Here is a 19,850-nt window from a genome sequence, read left to right as displayed (position 1 = left end):
ATAGTAAAGAATAATTTAATTTTACTTTTTACTGTATTGCATATAACTGTCCTTCACATATATGTGGTGTAACCCTCTCATCATATGTCTGTAACCGTGCATCCCTAACATTGACATAGAAACAAAATTGCTTGTCATTTTTGCTACCTTGTTCTCTTTCCGATATGTTTAGGACTGTCTAGCTCTGTATGTAACGTGTCTCAACCAGTCATGTAATGAGTATGTCAGTGAAAGGCATCAGCGTTTCCAAGAATATCAAACCATATATATAACACGAACAACCATATAAATATATTGAAACGAACACTTTTTACTCAGTTTTACTCCTCACAAACCACTTTCTCCCATTACTCTTTTTCACCGCGATTATCTTCGCCATACAGTTCCCAATATTTGTATATGCTTATACAAACATAATAAATAAAAAGTATACAAGAGGCACGTAAGAGGTCTCCAACATTAGGACGATCTTAGCCGAAAGATTTTTCACCGTGTAGTTTCCCTTGAATTTGACCGTGCTGTTATTGAATGTAGAGATCCTCTCACTATCTTTCAAGTCGCCGGCAGCTTGCAGTGCCAATTTATCCAACCAATGCAGTCATTTTGTGCGGCAGCACACGCTCAAGCCAGTGTGTCACTCAAGCCTCTAGCACACCTAATTAGGATATGTTCAGTGTTCACGACGTATTCACAACTGCACATTCGCTGCACTGAACACTTATGACTGAGCTTCTGATGTTTTCACCAGTTTCTGTTTGCTTTCATCTGTCTGTCTGAGAAAAAACGCAGTGTCATTTCAGACAAATGTCGAAGCCGTCCATGTGTTATTGCGCTTCGAAAGCTAGTGGTATTCCATGGTTGTCCTGTACACCGTTGAACTGTACAACACATACTTAACGAGGTGTCTTTGTAGTCCCAAAGAACGGAACGGCTCTTTTGGAGAGCTCTGCGTACTGAATAGAAGTCTGTGCGGGACGCTACATATCCACCACGCCACCATAGGGAAATCCATGTATCCTCATGGCGGTGTCTCGATGGGCAGCAAAGCGTCTCCTCCACTGTCGCGCTCGTACGCACATGCAGATGCTGATTACCAATGAGCTGGTAAGAATGACGGCTGTGACGGCCAAGATCAGGATCATGCGCGAAAAACTGAGGCACACTTGTTGCGAGAAGTCCATCGCTGTCGCTCGGTCTGCTGGCAAGAAGAGACACGCATGAGTCAATAAACGCATCAATAGCAATCTCTTACAAGTCTGCTCGTTCCTCTCATTGTACATTGGACAAGAAATTCTGTCTTCCTTGATTACTGTGCGCGAATGTGACACTCGGGAGCGCGCGCACGTGGTATGTATTTAACGCAAAGAAGATAAGGCTAGTATTTTATGTCCTTCCGGGTATAACGTAAACGTTCCACTAGCGATGGCAATTTAGTAATCCCTGCGCTGCTGCCGTGTCGCCCGTAACGAGTGTATTCGCCTCTCCAACTACCTGTAGAGGCGCTCGCTGTCTTCAAGATGGCGGAGAAAAGAAGTATTGCCGGTGAATGAATCAACCTGCTTCACGCGTTCTTCCACGAGACACTCTTCAAGAATTGTACAAATCACATAACTCGCGTGTCGTTTTGCGCTGTCTTCGTTGTTTCCGTTCACGCCGCTCCTGGGATAGTATCTTTTAATGTCTTAGCATTAGAGTCCTCGCTAGGCAAGAATCGCGGCGTGTTGTGTCTGTAGCCACGGAAGTGGAGAGAGGCGCTCCAAGGGGAGAGGAGGAGAGGGCACGTGAATATCCCTGTGGAGGGCTGTGGTGGTCGACAGTTTCAGATGTGTCTGCATGGGCTCGCCATGGACTATGAAAGCTGCCGGGAGGGCCGGCAACGAAAGAAGGCTAATGCTACGAGACGGCGCCGTGAAGCTGAATAGGAGCAAGCCCGAAAGGCTCGTTTGCCTGCAGATGCTGTCTTGCGTTTGTGTTGTGAAGGGTCGTGTGAAGGGTTGTGTAGCGTTTGTGAAGGGGAGTCCCAAAGGGTTTCCAAGTTTTAATGCTAACGCATTTCCGTCGCATCCACCAACCGATCGACCATATTTTTTATCTTCTCCTTCTCGGCATTGAATGTTCTTCTCCACAGTATTTTTGCACTGCGGAACTAAGCAGTGCTTGTTGCTGTTTGAGTTCTGTAAGTGTGAAAGCTCCATCACACACGAATGGAAGTTGCGGAATAGTTTCTGGTCAGCGCGAAATATATCGGTCAGCTGCTGTTACTATCATTTATTGAGTGCTTCTACTGGGGCCCGCTAGGTGGTGAGCAACCAGTTGGGGCGGCGAATAGTTTGTGGGAACGACAGCCTCGGCCAAAGCGTTTAGGGGAGGGAACGCTATCGATATGGCTCTAAGCTATTCCAAGTACTCGTATTTTACGTGGCGTGTTGTGGCTTCCGTTCAGGGTCAACAAGTGGGACACTCTGGAGTGCCCCAAGTTATCCGAAATGGCATTTCACTGTTTCTTTAATGCAAGTAGGATACGTTTGGAAGTAGTGATTTTGCTACACAGATTATTTTGTTGTTGTTGTTGTCCCCGCCCTATAACAGATGAAAACTTTGAGCTAAATAGCGAAATATGGCAATTGTGGGCATCTACAAATCATATGCTGTTCTGACCTGCAAGCGGCGTTCCGTATTGCTCGACGACAACGGTCTTCACTTCGAAAGATTTGGATACATCCAACTTATTCAGAATACCGTCCTTTCGATGCAAAGAACGGATGTAACGCTCCGTGGTGCTCTCCGCATTGCAAGATGGCTGTAAAAAACATTTCCAGCGTTATTCCAAAGGACACTTTACGTAAAAAAGACTCAGACTACTGTCTTCTTATAAAATGTTTTTACTTTGGTTATGAATAGCCCAGGTGAAAATCGGCGGGAGTGGAAGCTACAGGAAATGGGGAGATATCTCCGAGCATGTGTTGTATACGGGTGGTTCGAGATAAAGTACACGGAGGGATATGCTCTTCAGACCGATGGTAAGTATTTTGCGAAGAGTTCATGCTATCCCGAGGAAGAAACGTCAGAGCTTTCGGCTTCGGTGCTCAATCATGAACGGGGATCCTAGGATTCCGTGGTCACGGAAGAACGCGGATGAACGCGGATTTCAACGTTGGCCGCGGAAAAACGGGAATTTTGATTTTGGGCACAGAGAAACGTGGTTCTCGATACTTCTCACAAAAAATGCGGGTTTATTATGTTTACACAGCGCGTAGATAGTCAATAGTCGCAAAACTCGTTCTGTGCTGCAGAGAACCGTGATCTTGAGGCCGAACCGTGAGGCCAGGTACGGATAGCAAGTAACGACATCTATACTCCGAAAGGTATGCTACGCTTCCCCGAATAATGTCGGCAGGAATAGAGGGTCTACAAGCAGGTAGCTTAAGACCCCAGCACCGCAATAGTCCATCTGATTGTATTTAGGAAGGCCCTGACTCAACCCACTCCCACGCCCTCCCAGGTTGCGATGCCGTTGCTACAACTACCGATCTCATCTGCTGCTGTATAGCGGAGCTTCAGCAAGCTGGGAAGTTTGGTCTGGCCTCAACGCCAGCGCCCATAGCAGAATAATGTAGACGGCATGCTCGAGATATATTTTGATGTAGCTGATTAATATTTGTCTTGAATGCGTTGAGATAGTGTGCCTCCAACATTTTTTGTGCTGTGTGCGCGGTAGTATGTTCGTTGAATTAGCCACGCTAGTAGTGGTACTAGTGTGGGTATTACGAACTGAACTAGAAAACTAAAGCATATTTAATATTACAAACATCTATAACGATTCAGCGTTACGGTTTCTGCGTAGATTTTCGACCTTGCCGGTTTACTATATGAGGACTTGGGACAGACCGTAAGTTATGCATGTGCATGCCATGTATCATTGAGGTGTATCTGACATGTGTATCATTGACGCGAAAAAACGCGGAATTTTCAAAATTTTCGCGCGGAATTTGGGGTTTGCATCACAGAAAACTAGGATCCCTGGTGGTAAGCGCACTAGCGCACTGAAATCACCACAGTCCTGAAACTCATTTTCATATCAACTGACCCTCAACCTCAAGTGCTCAACCTCAATTCGAAGTGCTGCAATTGGTAACACTCTGGCGTTCTTGTTTGACTTTACCTGAACCACTCTTCATTAACTGACGGTGAAAATGGCCTTAAATCTCATTTTGTGAGCTTCTGAACAAGCTCCCGTGACAACCTCTTGCGCACAGCGTTTGAGACACTGGCTTCGCCCCAAGTGAAGCACATCGTGATCCCATCAGCAAGACGCCCGTGACATCTGACAATTTCGTGTCATTCTCCCAAACGCTGCTCATGGATTCTAAGTAGGGCAGACTAGTAACGTACACAAGGGGTGGCGTGATTCAAACCTCCCGAAATCGTACCTTTGGCAGAGATTTTGGGAGAGGGAAACGAGGGTGAAATCCTCCTCCCTCATGTAATGTTTCCCTAGAACACCTCCCAAAATATTTTTCTGCTATTCCACTAGGGCAGACAAGTTGGTAGTGAATCGTATCACTTACTATTGGGCATGTTTTGTTGCAGATCAGAACCTTGCACTGCAGATGAAGATGATCTCGGTCAGGAAACTTGAACGCTTTGAACGTGGCATAGAAAACCTTGAATCCTGTGACTGGGTTCAGTACTTCCGTTAGCTCTGGCAGGATGGATGTGTCGAGGGAACACCTGCAATGACATTTCCTTCTCAATTTCGAACGTCAATGTGACGGTAGTCACGTGCAGATAGACTCTCATTAGGTAAGTAACTCTGCCCGACGCGAAACCGCTCCTGCTGCTTATAGGCGGACAGATACATGACCCGTATGGCGCACCAGGAGCCAGAATAGTGATCGCAAATCGACTGCCAATTATAGCCTTGGAACAATATACATACCCACAGTGAACTCTCGTTAATATCACCACCGTTCAGGTGGATTTAGGTCATAAAGCGATTTGTCATACAACGAGAAATGCACCGTGCGCTGACCTGACAGACCAGTAGGCAGAACAAAACCTCGCGTAATTACGATCATTTATTGTCTGAAAAGGTCGGTTAGCAATGTCTGCTTGGCGCAATTGTCAGCAACGAACTTTTGTAAACGGACAATAGCAACATCAATTGCGCACACATTATAATATTCTGACTCCTTCAGGTAAGTGGGTGATGTTAAAGCTTGTTATATCCAGAGAAAGCTCTCTTTCCTAGGATTCGCGCCAGCCGATACTGAAGGTCAGCATCATCGCGTGCGTCACTTTTGTTTTGTCAATAAAAATACAGCTGACTGTCACGGCGCACGAGACTGCCCACGGGCATTCGCTTCGCAGCAGCTGACAGGAACAGATGACTATTGCTTGGTCGTCTAACACTGCGCTAACGCTCTTTTTGCCCATTCAGCCAGTTCTTGGTGGGAAGAAGGGCTCTCTTTAAAACACAATCAGGACCGCTTCTTCATTCCGGCATTTGACTCAGCCCTCTTCCGCTTTGTTCCGGCCATTCTTATGTACAGGACAGCAGCCGCACAGTCTGAGATAGCCCGGTGGTCTCTGCCTTTGTAAGCACTTAAACGCGTTGGCGGTCTGAAAAGCGTTATGGTGGTCATGAAACTGCTTGCCGTAGTCGGTCACGTTCAGGCGGGCAACGTCACGACTATCGCATGGGAACCGTGCGTCCAGGGCCGACGTCACAGGGTACTGTGCCGACATTTGTCTTAAAGAGTCTGAGGAAAACCCAAGAAAAACACCCAGACAGCACAGCCGGCGCCAGGATTCAATCCCAGGTGACCTCCCAAAAGCGCAGGAAGTGCTATGAGTAATCCGGAGGTCAACAACATCGGGCATCCCAAACCTTGGCGCCCTACTTCAACATGTGTATTACTATTCCTAGGGTCATGTCACGCGGTCATAATAACGAGAAGATAATATTGTCACGGATGGAAACAGACGAGCGAGACCGCGAATAATCGGCGAACACTTTATTCAGCTGCTTAGCTGGCTAACACAAGAGCGGTAGCTCTTGGACAGAACTAAGGTAAAGGAATAATGCTCCGACTGGGAGCTCACAAGCTTTTATGCACAGCGGCGAACATTGTAGAAAGCGCGCGTCGGTGGAGAGGAGGAAATACAGAAGCCTCTCCAAGGTCGTCGGCCCATCCTTGAGATTCATATGAGCGAAGGAGCAGATGCTTCCAGAAGGATCGCTTGCCATGTAGCGCGACGTGTCGCGGGCCCCAGCCCGTCGTTCGATGCCTCGTTGCCTCTGGTTGTTGTTGCGTGTGGTCGCCCCAAAGACGATACGTGGCATTGTCCCCTCCGTAGACGTGGCATCGTCCCGATGCCGGAACTTGTATCGAGGGCGCTAGAGCAGTTTCGGCGGGCGTTCCGGGCTCTCCAGGTACTACAGGTAAAGAAGTGGCCAATTTTCTTCTGGTTCCGGGGATCGTCCAAACTACCTGGAGTAGTGCGGCTTGAGGCGAACGACGTGAACTATTTCAGGGGTCGGGGTTCGCCGAGAAGCTGTGCTGTCTTGAGGTACTACTTCGTAGTCCACCTCTTCTATGCGTCGGAGTATTTTGTATGGGCCGAAATAGCGTAAACAACGAGATTTGGCCGAGGCAGAGCACACTTAGGGACGACACAAACAGTTTTCCCTGAGTTGTTGCATTCGCCGAAATAGCGTTTGAGAAGTTTCTCGCTTAACCCTCGTCGTCGGATCGGGGTCCACACCCATACCAGGTCTCCTGGGCTAAACTGTGTGTTTCGTCGACGTAGATTGTACCTTCTCGTATCCTCGCGTTGCTGCTGTCCGATCCGTAGCCTGGCGAGCTTCCTCGGCTCGTTGGGTGAAGTCCAGAACTTCGCCACTTCAGCGGCAGTCCCTTGAGGGAGGGCTGTTGTCTCGGCGCAGCGTGTTAGGTAGTCCGTCGCCACGATTATCCAACGATTTCCGGAAGACAATCGCGGGAAGGGTCCGAGTAGGTCCAGCAGATCAGGGCACAGAACGATATCATCGTGGATGATGGTTGGCTAGGAGCGTGCTATGTGGTCAAGTTCTGTTTTAACAATGTACGCGTACTACCAGGTTGGTGCAGCTTGGACTCACACAAACACATCTATCAGGGGTGATCCATGATTTTGTGATCCATGATCCATGACGCAGAATGTGTTTATACGCTAGTTTTCGTAACGTCATCCGCAATCCGGCATCACGTCATGCTCGGGCGTCACGTTCGACCGTCACACGGAAATCGACGGAAGAAAAATTCGGCACCCGATGGGCTTCCAACCATGAACGTTCAGGTTATGAGGCGGACACTTTACGTAAACACTTTATGTAAAACTGTGTTATATGGCTTACTGCAGCCTTTGTATACAGTAAATCATTTTACACCTTTATTCGCTCAAAACAGGCGTATTCTTATAAAAACGCCCTTTTCTATCACGCAAACTGTAGTAAATGGTGTAAAAAGAGCATTCCTAAAGGTGCAATATCGACATAAACACGTTCTATCCCATGGCGATCATTAAGGGTGTAAAGTGAGGTGTTGAAAGAAGTGCTTACGTCTTATACACTTTTTTACACCCCCTTCGAACTGGTAGTATGGTGTTGAAAATGGTGTTTTAATTCGCGAAAGAAAAATTATACTGATTTCACAGCTTCACTCAGAAGTTAATCACATTAAAAACGATAACTTGAGTTAAAAACACAGTATTTGACAGGGAAGGATGTCAGACATTTAGAGGTATCCTTGACTCGTTACAGGCGTAAGTTTTAATTGCAAAGACGAATTCCCATCACCATTACAGACCTTTTCCACGCTACTACACTTAACGAACGTGCCCCCAACAAGTTGTATTTCAGTATATGATCCATCCCGTGCGCCAATATAGGCTACCGAGGGTGCCCAGGTCTCTTCAAGCCTGGGCACCCACGCCTACGGTACCTAACGAGGTGTGCCTGTGACGCATTGCGGTCCGGGTTAGGTTGTACGATGGAACCACGGCTGGAACGGTGGAGGTGATGGAACCACGGCTGGAATGGTGGAGAGGATGGAACCACGGCTGGAACGGTGGAGGTGATGGAACCACGGCTGGAATGGTGGAGAGGATGGAACCACGGCTGGAAGTCTGCCGTGCTCAGGGTGGTGCTTGCCATAGACGCTAGAACGTCGAACTGTATGTCTCGGTATGCTGCCGCGGGAGCTTGTATTACACTAGCCATTTGAGAGGGAGTATTTGCCACAAAACAACTCCATCCTGAAAGGTGTTTTCGATAGAATACTGCTCATTTAACAGTGTTTTTTTTGTTTTTAAACGCCCATTATCAGGGTGTGTTATGAGGAATATACCTAATTAAAGTGTGGTTTAGACAACACTCTTGATTCGGGTGTAAAGGCAACACCAAAAAGGTGTGCGCCATGGGACAAGCCATTTACACCAAAAAAGTGTGAAAAAGTTTACTCTGTAGCCTACTACATTCTGGGAGCTAGGGTTCGCTTGAAGAAGGGGTCATCTCTTTTTCCAGCTAGATTCCCCCAAATTTACCCACTCGGTGATGACAGGGAAGATGAGGAATCCGCCTCCCAAAGTCTACCCTTCTGTACAATAGAAGTGCATAGTTGCAGCACACCGCTCTCTGTACTATTGCTAAAATAACCTACAAAATGCCTTCTTTCTTCACGACGCGCACTTCAGAGCTTCCCTACGTCATGTGGTCGTGTACAGGCCGCGGACACACGTTCGCCGAAAAGCCGAAAATAAACCCGTTTCCTCATTTCGGTTGCCGGTAACCGTAGCCGATAAAGTGGAGAAAACCCGTAACCGGAACCGAACCTTTTTCAGAGTTCGAGAGGTGAACCGTAACCGAACCGATATTTCTTTCAGTTTCAGTCCCCGGCTATTTGGCAGACTTGTACGTGTTTGGAGTATTGTATTTAAAATACTGTATTTTAAATACAATTTATGGTATTTTGGTACTCGACTCAATACTTTTTGTTCTGTGTATTTGTACTCTATTTAAAATACATTTTATGGTATTATCTACTCAATACTCTAATTACATATTTTGGACCTCCCTCTCAAACTTTGTGTCTCGTCTTTCCATTATGTTGCTTGTTCAGTGGAAATTTCCGGAGTCCCTCGGACTTGACCCGGACATTGGCCCTTCTTGGAAGTCTCCATTTAGAGATCTTGCCCCGTATGTACTAATCCTTGGCGGGTGATGGTTCTATTATGTGTACCCTGACGTGGTAACGCTGAATTCTGACCTGTGCGAGCAGGAACCTGCTAGAAGTTTGATTTGTTCTGGGTCAGATATATTTAGTGGAGTTATATGATATCTCTTTGTCATCTTTTTGGGACTTGTGTTTAGATGACTCCTATCACACAGGGACGGCTTGCATAGTACGCGGGTTTTAGGTGATTCATGTCACATAGCGGCGACTCGCCGCGTTGACCAGTGACTGGTGACTTTTTGCGTTCAAGGATAAATAGTATCTTAATTGTATTTCAAATACTTTTTGAAGTATTTCGTACTCTATCTTAAGAGGGCATACCAGCTCTCCGTCCCAATGTATTTCCTATGGAACAGTTTTTATGCTTTTTCTCGGTAACCACCGCGCAGATTTTGACGCGGGTGGTTTCACCATAAAGAAGAAGACGAGATGAAGGGTATAACGTCATTAGATTTCTCATACATGTCGTATGTATTTTACGGCGACGTCACGAATCTGAAAAAAATACACAATTTTTCTCATCCCTTTTTGAACAGGTTTTTATTAAACTTCTGTAGCCATTTCGAAAAAAAAAAAAACTTTGCATTTACTTTCTCTCGAAATATTTCAGGAATCGATAGACACCAAATTTATATGTCTACCACTTTTAGTTTTTATAAAAAAGCATGAAATGTGAGTACGCGTAAACAGCGGCCGAAGCCCAGCGAAACACGTCATTCTGTGTTGCCATCTGGTGACGCGAAAGCAAAACCGCGCGGACCGTATCCTTCCGCCGATTAAGCATACGCGTGCGCACCGTACTCCCTGGTGGTTCGTCTCCTCTTTACTTTCATGGGCCGCTGACTTATGGCATGGCCTTGGAGACCAGAACAAAAGCTTACTTAGCTGCTGGTAAAGGAATTATCGGCTGAGACAGCATTGTCGCGGCCCGCGTAATGTAAAGAAAAAGCTCAAGTTCGCTAGTGATATTGTTCTCTAAATGCTAGTATCTTTCTACAGTTGGCCAGACACGAGTTTTGCAGTTGTCCCCTGCATCTTTTCTTTGTCGATTTTTATGTTGTATGAAAGCTGTACACTCATTTATGCACTGCTTCATGGCCCGTATAACTCCCCTTTTGCTGAAGATACGGTTCATGGACATCCAAAGTATGAGAGAACAGCTGCAAGGTCTGTGACTGACCTACAATAAGAAATACCATACTGGAGCGTCGTCCAAAGATGTCATTTATTCATTTGACTGATTTATTTGTCAAGAATGTTTATTATTTGACATCAATGATTGCTTGAAAAAGGGTTGGGTATTAGGGATGAAAGACAAGACGTTTACGAGCAAGCGGATAACACAGAGAAAAATGTTCCTTAGGGTAACGGGATTTACAACTGCAGCTTTCTTTGTTCTTCTCTTTCTTTTATTGATTTTAATTTTTATTTTACTTTATTTTTTTCATCAACGCTCCAGGTGAACCAATAAGAAAAATCGATCAAACGACCGCTGCACCATTATTTCTGCCCACGCAATGAGGAACCATCGTCCCCGGACGAAAGGTCCCCGGACAGAATGTCCCTAGCTGACTGCGGAATGAAAGATGAAATTTGAGTTCTTGTTACACTGCCGTTGCTAACTTCCGTGACGATACATATCTATTTTCATGCTGTCCCGTGGAGATTGTGCGTCCTGGGCCGATATCTCTCTCAATGGAATTTTTCGCAAAGTCGAACTTTGCTACTCCGGCAGTGAGGGTTCGCGGGTTATAATAGGCCGTAGAAACTCACCAATTTACACATAATTATGAGCACACGCACAAAGCCACAAGTTTTTTCACGTTAAGTCATAGATAGCAGAACTGCAGATAGTAATCAGCATGCAAGATCTAGCGCTCCAATCTGTTAGTTTACATGCGTGTATTACAATGTTGAAAACACATACAGGGTGTCCCAGGAAACGTGTCATTGAATTATAATAAAAAATACTACGCCGCCTAGAATCATGCGGTCCACGGCATTTGTTCTTATTTTTTTTTAGCCAACTACTGGTGTGAATGTCATGTATGGTAGGTTTAATCATGTAAATATTTGCAAACTGAACTCGGAAATTTCCCAAGTAAATGTTAAATGTTTACCCCACCAATATGAAGAGCGTCCCGAGTTCACTCATTCATGGTAATTCACAGTCATATTCGCGAGATATCCAACCAGAAAAAATAGCTGAACATCATGCTTTTCGTAGCACCGAACCATAACGCGCGACGACTTTTTGAGCGCAATCGCTGTCAGTCCGACGAAAGGAGGTTCCAAACCCAGCCCACAGAGTGATAGTAGAAAAAGTGACAGTTCCTGAAATTGGGAGAGGGAAAGTGCGATCCCAGCGAAAGTCGGACGCGATAAGTCATACCTGTGTTATCTATTTCCGCGTTGTAGGTGTGGGCTGGGTTTCCAACCTCCTTTCGTCGGACTGACAAAGATTGCGCGCTATCCTGTGCGAGCTCCGTAGACCATGATGTTCGGCCGGAAAGAGTGGTGCACGTTACTTCCAAAGGTCTTGCCGTCAGATATCTATCAAATGTATAGCCTTCTGTTTTGTTCTTTGTGATTTCATCCTTGCGTTGCAAAAAGGATTGCGCTCAAAAATTTGTCGCACGCTAGTTCCGTAGAGCATGATGTTCGGCTATTTTTTCTGATGGGATATCCCCTGAATGTCCCTGTCAATTATCATTAATTTGAGTAAATTAGACACGCTCTTCACATTGGTGGGGTAAAACTGTGACCTTTACTTGGCAAATTTCCGACTTCAGTTCGCAAAATTTTAGATAATTAAACTTACGTTACACGACATTGACGTCAAGAGGTGGCAAAAACCTAGTAAGAACAAATGCCGTTGATCGCATGATTCTAGGTGGCGTAGTTTTTTAATTATAATTCAATGACACGTTTTCTGGGACATCCTGTATATTCCACCACCACATTCTCCCTCTCTCTATGTGTGTGTCAAAGTTCATTTCTTTACTCACGATAAACAACGGGTCTAGGACATTTCGGTGCAGGACATTTCGGTGTACGGACATTTCGGTGCACATCGGACAATTGCTCACCAAAAACTGCTGTGGCCGGACAATTGCTCACCGCCTGTTTCACCACACTTATATTGTGACTTTATTTCGCGTTTATGGCGCTTGATTTTTGTATGTTACCTGAACTTCTTTTTTAGCTGTGTCAGTTGCTTCAAATAGATCTAGGAATCCACCAGTGAAGAGGGTGAGGCGAGATGTCGTCCACTTGAAGGCACACCTAAAGCGTCTTTGTCAGGACCTGCGTCCATGGGGCGTTCCTAGAGGATTCTTCTAAAGTATGCTGCACCGAACAGCCCAATTTTTAACCATTTCCTAGAGGATTATTTCCCAAGGAGGGAGGGGGGCAGCAAAGTGCTTCCACGGGGGCAAAGCGTGCAACAACGTCACCTCCTTCCGTGGAGACGGACGCTGCGGACTGTGCGGGTGTTCATAGGTTCATATTATGATGACTCTGAGAAAAAGATCATGAGTGCGCAATTTTACAAAGTGACCTTGTCCCCCTCTCGATACGCTCATGCCTGCGTCACCAGGATCTTCCAAGACACGAGACGGGGAAGATTTAAAATCACATCATTATTTAACCACTAAAATTAACGCATTTTCTATATCTGTCCAAATCGGTTTAGCGAACGAAAGCCACAGTTTAGCGCCTGTTAGGCTTAGTAGGGCGGAGACGACTGAACAGCACGGTGGTTAGTTTATTATTAGGTTGGTCCAAGTTCAGTGTTTGCACCGCTATGTTCAGGATAGTCTAAGATCGCTGTTGGCAGTTCCCCGCGCGCGACTGTGCATTGTATAGCCAGGTAACATTTATTTACGGTAGTTTGTTCTGAAATCGGGATTTCGATCACTTTATTTCGAGGTACACCCAAGTTCAGCTAACAAATAAAAATTCAAGTATATGAGCACCGTAAACGATAACTAAAATCACATCACATAAAAACGCGAAATAAAATTACATATAAGTGCGGTAAAAGAGGAGGTGAGCAATTGTCCGGCTTCAGCGGTTCTGTGGTGAGCAATGGTCCGGTGAGCAATTGTCCTGGATCCAAGATGTTCGGAGTCTAGCCTCAGTATCTCCATTGTATGAAGCGCAGTAATGTGATGTATCACATGTGAGAAATCATTATAAGCATGAGACAACTGATGTTCTGAGGATGGAACAACATAGATGTTCTCTCATGTTCAACATTTGCCGCTTGCGTCAATCCCTGTCGTATGAATGTGTGTATGAGTGTGCAAAAAATGTAAGAGTGAAAGGAGGATGAGTGAGAGAGAGTGACTGGTTTGTCCCTTCAGATGACGCACCCTGGAAGTCGCTGAGAAGGCCTGTTAGCTTAGCTCAATTGGTAGCCCTGGACCGGTAATCCAGAAGATGTGGGTTCGAGTCCTACAGCTGCCTAACCTTCTCAGTGACTTTCATCTTTGATTGTTAATTTCTTTGGCAACTTGAGGCCTTGTATGTGATTGTCCCTTCTATGTTGTTCCAGCCTCAGAACATCAGTTCTCTCATGTTCAACATTTGCCGCTTGCGTCGATCCCTGTCGTATGAATGTGTGTATGAGTGTGCAAAAAATGTAAGAGTGAAAGGAGGATGACTGAGAGAGAGTGACTGGTTTGTCCCTTCAGATGACGCACCCTGGAAGTCGCTGAGAAGGCCTGTTAGCTTAGCTCAATTGGTAACCCTGGACCGGCAATCCAGGAGATGTGGGTTCGAGTCCTACAGCTGCCTAACCTTCTCAGTGACTTTCATCTTTGATTGTTAATTTCTTTGGCAACTTGAGGCCTTGTATGTGATTGTCCCTTCTATGTTGTTCTAGCCTCAGAACATCCCCAGGCATCACAGCGCGACGACCCAACGTCGGTGCGCCGGCTTCGACCGACCCGACTGGGTCGCCTCCCGACCATGGTCCGGCATACGGTTTGCAACACGGGGATGTTAATGGTCCGTTATCGGCAGCCTGTATCGTACCCCAACGATTTCCCGAGGTGCAGCCAATGCACACTTGCGGGTACCTCCTACCCCCCAAACAAGAGTTAATTTGCGCGATTTTTAAAAACAAAATCAAAATGTCATTGTAGAAAACTCTTTATTGCATCATAGTCACAAAATACATGGGTTCTTTAATGCATCACTTCACCAGCAATGAAAGAAAGAGAGTTACATTGAAAGTATATAACCACCAGTCCCGCATATGTACTATTTACTTCACGAATATTCACTTAACACAGGTTATATGGAACAGACATAGAAGTTAGAACTCGTTACCAGTTAAGTTCTAACTGTTGAAAGATGGAAGCCACTGAAAAGGTTAGCCAGAACATAATTGTAGGCCGGTTCCACGTTAGCTCAGACAGGGATGCCCCGTGGACCTTCTGAATTTTCATGAGTTTTCATATATATTTAGACGCTCATCGCAGATGATGATCAACATTTGTAGAATTAATCATTCGAATACTTTCCGTGCAAAAAATCGAGAAATCCAGTCCTGAATTCGATTGTTGCAATTTTGCCGTGTTTGCACGTGTCTACACCCTGAGTCCTACAAGATATCGTAGTGCATTTCTTTTGTGCTTTAGTATACCTACCTGCCAGCACTCCGAGCGCAAATTTAGGCGCACAGGTGGGGCACTGTATCGTATAAAAAGCGGCCAACATGCTCTGTCGCGCACTTTTTTACAAACTTCGACGCTTCTTGCTCTGGCTGTCGTTTATCTCCGACACGTTCGTACGCAGTGGGGCCGCGTTTTAACGCGCTAATCAGCAGTATACGCCTTCGGAGAAGAAGTTTTTGCGTTAGGTGAAAGGCCTAACATCGGGCCATATCCTGGCAAAATATATACGAAATTAAGTGGGACCTTTTTGAGAAATACACGCGCAAAATCCACGTTTATTACGAAATATGCCTAAACATTTGCCTATTTAAGCACATGCCGCTAGGAAGTATATGCAGGATAGATATATCAGATGAAAGAGCATTAAAAGATGAGTGAGCTGATACCAAGTATTGCGATCAGGGACATCTATAGCCAGAGATATCAGGCGTTGAAATTAGGACAAAAGTGCGCGAGAGGGCATGTTCGCCATTTTTTATAGCACATGCACCTGCGCGCTAAAATTTGCTCTCTGACAGCTGGCCTGTAGGCATAATAAAACAGCATAAAAAAATTTCAGTATCTCTTAACACTCGTGAGGTATACGCGTTTAAACACGGCAAAACTCAAACATCAGAATTCAGGGCCGGATTTTCTCAATTTTTTTGCACGAAAGCTATTCGGCAAAAATGTTGATCATAATATACGATAAGCTTATAAATATCAAAAATACTGAAGACCCAGGAGGTCGATGGGACCTCCCTGCCTGAACTGACGTGAAACCGTCCGGTAACTAAGTTTCAAACGCAGTTACACATAATAAAACGTAATGCAAATTGACGTGAAGTTAAGCTACTTTAGAAATGTAACAGGTTACCTTCAAGTTATTTGCTACTCAATATATATACTTTTCAGCTATTGACCTGTCTATATGGTAAATTCAGATCTTGCTGTCACAATGGGCGATTCAAGACGTTTCAAAATAGTCTTGATATACAAAAATGATATCAATATCTGCTACGACAAAAGAAGCCTACATTTACGGGTCTCTTTAGGAAGGGATTTGATGATTTTAATCTCGTAATAAGGCACATGAAAAAGGAGCACAAAGCAAGTTTCTGCTCTACGAGTTGTCCCCAACATACATATCGTAGAACTGTACAAAGTTTTAATCCTGTTACTCAATGCCCTCTATCATTATCAACACACTTCTTATCGTTAAGATGCGCGATACCTGAGCTTCCTAATGCTCGGCTAAAACATAATTTGTAACATTCACCGTGTAACAACACCGTGTAACCGGAGTTAGTCGCGCCATGCACGTGTCATCTTTCATCTCAAGTCATGGGGGGAGGACTCAGCCTGCGATGTTTGTAGACCAGGATTGAACAAAATGAACTTTGAACATTCTTCAAGTTACTTTGACGAACTTAACCCCCCCCCCCCACCCCTCGAAACAAAAGAAAAAGGGAAAGGAACGAGCTCTTCAAGAAGTTACTGGAGCCCAAAAGCAAAGAGCTATGCAAAAAGTTACTGAAAATAGCTAAGCCGAGTAGCCTAGTTACGGTATCGAGTTACTGGTAACGAGTTACGCCCAACAACATGGAACACGTGAACAACTTGAGAATCCGTACTACATGTGGCATGATCGTTCTATACCTTCTTTAAGAAAATTGAAGAAATATTCGCGCACCTTTGCTAATACGAGGACAACATACAGACAATTTGGGAACCACACTCTAAGGAAAAGGGCGTGAGAAGGTGGTAACTTCCTTAGTTACCTCCTAAGCCAACATGATAAGGGGTGTAAAAAGCTGGTAAAAAAAATTATCATCCATCCAAATTACAACAAAAAGGTGTACGCCCCCCTCTCTCACCGAATCAGAAGCGGTAACCCTATTATTCGTGGCAGAGAGTGAGGTAGCAGGTAGAACTTTGCAACCTTTTAGGCACAACATATGCGACAGCTATTACCTCCTAAAAGGTCCACCCTTTTTTCTGAGAGTGCAGTATGGCACATGTAGTGTGACTCGTACCCTTGTCTTTAGGAGAAATATTAATGTATCAAGAAGATGCCTTTTCTTATGGCTTTCTTGCTAGGAACACCTCTTATTATGGATACCTGAAGTTCTTTTAAAAGAAAAACAACACAGCATACCAGACTGTATTCCTTTCAAGCAATCATCACAGCGCGATAGGTCATAGTGTTGTAACCAAAGTGCGGGGTGGATTCTGAAAGTGGAAGATAGCTCGAGGTCATGGTTACACTGAGAAAAGTACACCACACCACACCACATGATGCACACGTTATTGAATACAGACCAAATAGCCAAACTTACAGTTTTCAGCATGACATGACAAGATCCGCTAGAAAAATCTTGACCATCATCACTGGCTCTGAGGCAGAGAGCTGGTGGTGGGCACTTCGGTGATACCTTCATCAAGGCATTGATTCCTTTAAGCACGCTCTGGTAGTGGTCCAGCATGACATTCTGAATGAAAGATCAGGATAGCTTTCATCCACTCACAGTTTCAAAGAAATTGACATATCATGCGTCGATCGCATTGCGCAAACGGATTAAAGCGGAATAATTTATTCACTTCGGAGGTTCCTTTTTTCTTTTCTTTTTATTTAGACTGACTCCAAAAACCAACCTTGAGCTGAAGTCCTCCAGCATTCCAGTTTTGTACGCACGCAGGAAATGAAAAGCACAGCTGCAGCACGCGGTCATCCTGAGAAATGGGTACATTGCGTTTGATGTCAAATACACAATACATACGATTCCACACTTTACTGAACCATATCTTCACCAAAACGGAGTCCATTATCCTAAAAGCAACGCATAAACCACAATGGATCACTGAAATCGAAACTATGCGATGCTAAGTTTCGAGAGAAGCCTTCTAGAACGGTAGGAAGGAGTTGCCTCAGGACAGAAGCCGCCGATATTTCGAACAGAGACTGTTCTTCTTCTGAGCACCGTCCTCATCATTGGCATGGTATTTAAAGGGTTAGGTGTGACGTGTTTAAAGGTTCATGCGAATTGTGGGTCAACAGCCCGGAGGGAAGAAAGGTTCCGTACGGGGTTTTACGGCCGGAGTGAATGGCTGCTTTGTTAAAGTGTGGAGGGGATTATGTGAACGTAGTGATCTAGGCTACAGACCGGTTACAGAAAAATGGAAGGTTCACGGAACCTTCCATTTTTCTGTAACCGGTCTGTAGCCTAGATCACTACGTTCACATAATCCCCTCCACACTCTAACAAAGCAGCCATTCACTCCGGCCGTAAAACCCCGTAGGGAACCTTTCTTCCCTCCGGGCTGTTGACCCACAATTCGCATGAACCTTTAAACACGTCACACCTAACCCTTTAAATACCATGCCAATGATGAGGACGGTGCTCAGAAGAAGAACAGTCTCTGTTCGAAATATCGGCGGCTTCTGTCCTGAGGCAACTCCTTCCTACATTCTACCGGTTCGCTGGATTTCTACCCATCTACCTTCTAGAACGGTGTCACTCGTGTTGAAAATCATCTATGACTAACATTTATCAATGCGAGGAATACCACAAAAAGAAATAGCACTTACCACTCGATGAATCGCTTAAAAATGTTGCCATTCCTCAAAAGTTTCGGGAGCACGGCCGGATACATTCGTTTCTCGCAGCGAGAGCGACGGGGACTCTGACAGTGCAAACACGACTGGATGATCGAGGAACATCATTGGCCAGATTCGAAACTGTCGGTTACGTGATTGCATCACTCGGCGCCTGACTGTCTGGGAAGAGAAATCCGTTGCTGCACCCCGGTCATGTGACTGATTATCGTGAAGTGATCAGATCAGCATCGGGGAGCGATCCTATATTTTGGTCACATGACCAAGGTCAGTCCAGACCGGGAAATGATCAGAGCAGCATCGGGGAGCGATCCTATATTTTTGTTTACATGACCAAAAGGAGACCAGAGCGGGAAATGATCAGGGCACTGTCGGGGGACTACCTTATTCTCTCTTATGTTCTACCTCCTCAGTTCCCACACCGCTGGGAACCAGTCGGGCACTATCGCCCGTTCAGGAGCCGGAGCTCCCATTGCGTTCCCATTCTTTTCCCGAGGGTTTGTGCTGCCTGGGTCAGTTCTCTCATGTTCAACATTTGCCGCTTGCGTCGATCCCTGTCGTATGAATGTGTGTATGAGTGTGCAAAAAATGTAAGAGCGAAAGGAGGATGAGTGAGAGAGAGTGACTGGTTTGTCCCTTCAGATGACGCACCCTGGAAGTCGCTGAGAAGGCCTGTTAGCTTCCCAAGCAGCACAATGTACTGAAAGTTGAGTGCAATAGGGGTGGACGGTATGTGTCTTATCATTATTCTTTAGTTTCACGGGTCTGTTCAAGGCCTTCCACATACCCGTCCACCCCTATTGCACTCGAGTTTTCAGTACATTTTGCTGCTTGGGTTAGCTCAATTGGTAGCCCTGGACCGGTAATCCAGAAGATATGGGTTCGAGTCCTACAGCTGCCTAACCTTCTCAGTGACTTTCATCTTTCATCGTTAATTTCTTTGGCAACTTGAGGCCTTGTATGTGATTGTCCCTTCTATGTTGTTCCAGCCTCAGAACATCAGTTCTCTCATGCTCAACATTTGCCGCTTGCGTCGATCCCTGTCGTATGAATGTGTGTATGAGTGTGCAAAAAATGTAAGAGTGAAAGGAGGATGAGTGAGAGAGAGTGACTGGTTTGTCCCTTCAGATGACGCACCCTGGAAGTCGCTGAGAAGGCCTGTTAGCTTAGCTCAATTGGTAGCCCTGGACCGGTAATCCAGAAGATGTGGGTTCGAGTCCTACAGCTGCCTAACCTTCTCAGTGACTTTCATCTTTCATCGTTAATTTCTTTGGCAACTTGAGGCCTTGTATGTGA

At 45.4% G+C, this 19,850-nt stretch overlaps 1 protein-coding gene across 1 annotated transcript in view; it reads right to left on the bottom strand.

The window, feature by feature from the left end:
- Positions 1–319: 319 nt before the first annotated feature.
- The window catches only part of LOC135397805 (uncharacterized), a 73,989-nt gene continuing 54,458 nt past the window's right edge, over positions 320–19,850 (bottom strand). Inside the window, exons 5-7 of the mRNA XM_064629369.1 lie at positions 4,569–4,731; positions 2,659–2,800; positions 320–1,195 (exon numbers count right to left, since the gene is read on the bottom strand). Coding sequence (XP_064485439.1) covers positions 978–1,195; positions 2,659–2,800; positions 4,569–4,731 — 523 coding nt within the window. The 3' untranslated portion in view covers positions 320–977. The remainder of the gene's footprint in view (positions 1,196–2,658; positions 2,801–4,568; positions 4,732–19,850) is intronic.

Source organism: Ornithodoros turicata, chromosome 6, assembly GCF_037126465.1.
Source record: "Ornithodoros turicata isolate Travis chromosome 6, ASM3712646v1, whole genome shotgun sequence".
NCBI lineage: Eukaryota > Metazoa > Arthropoda > Arachnida > Ixodida > Argasidae > Ornithodoros > Ornithodoros turicata.
Note: the sequence above shows the minus strand (reverse complement) of the source record. Positions and strands in the feature narration are given on the sequence as shown.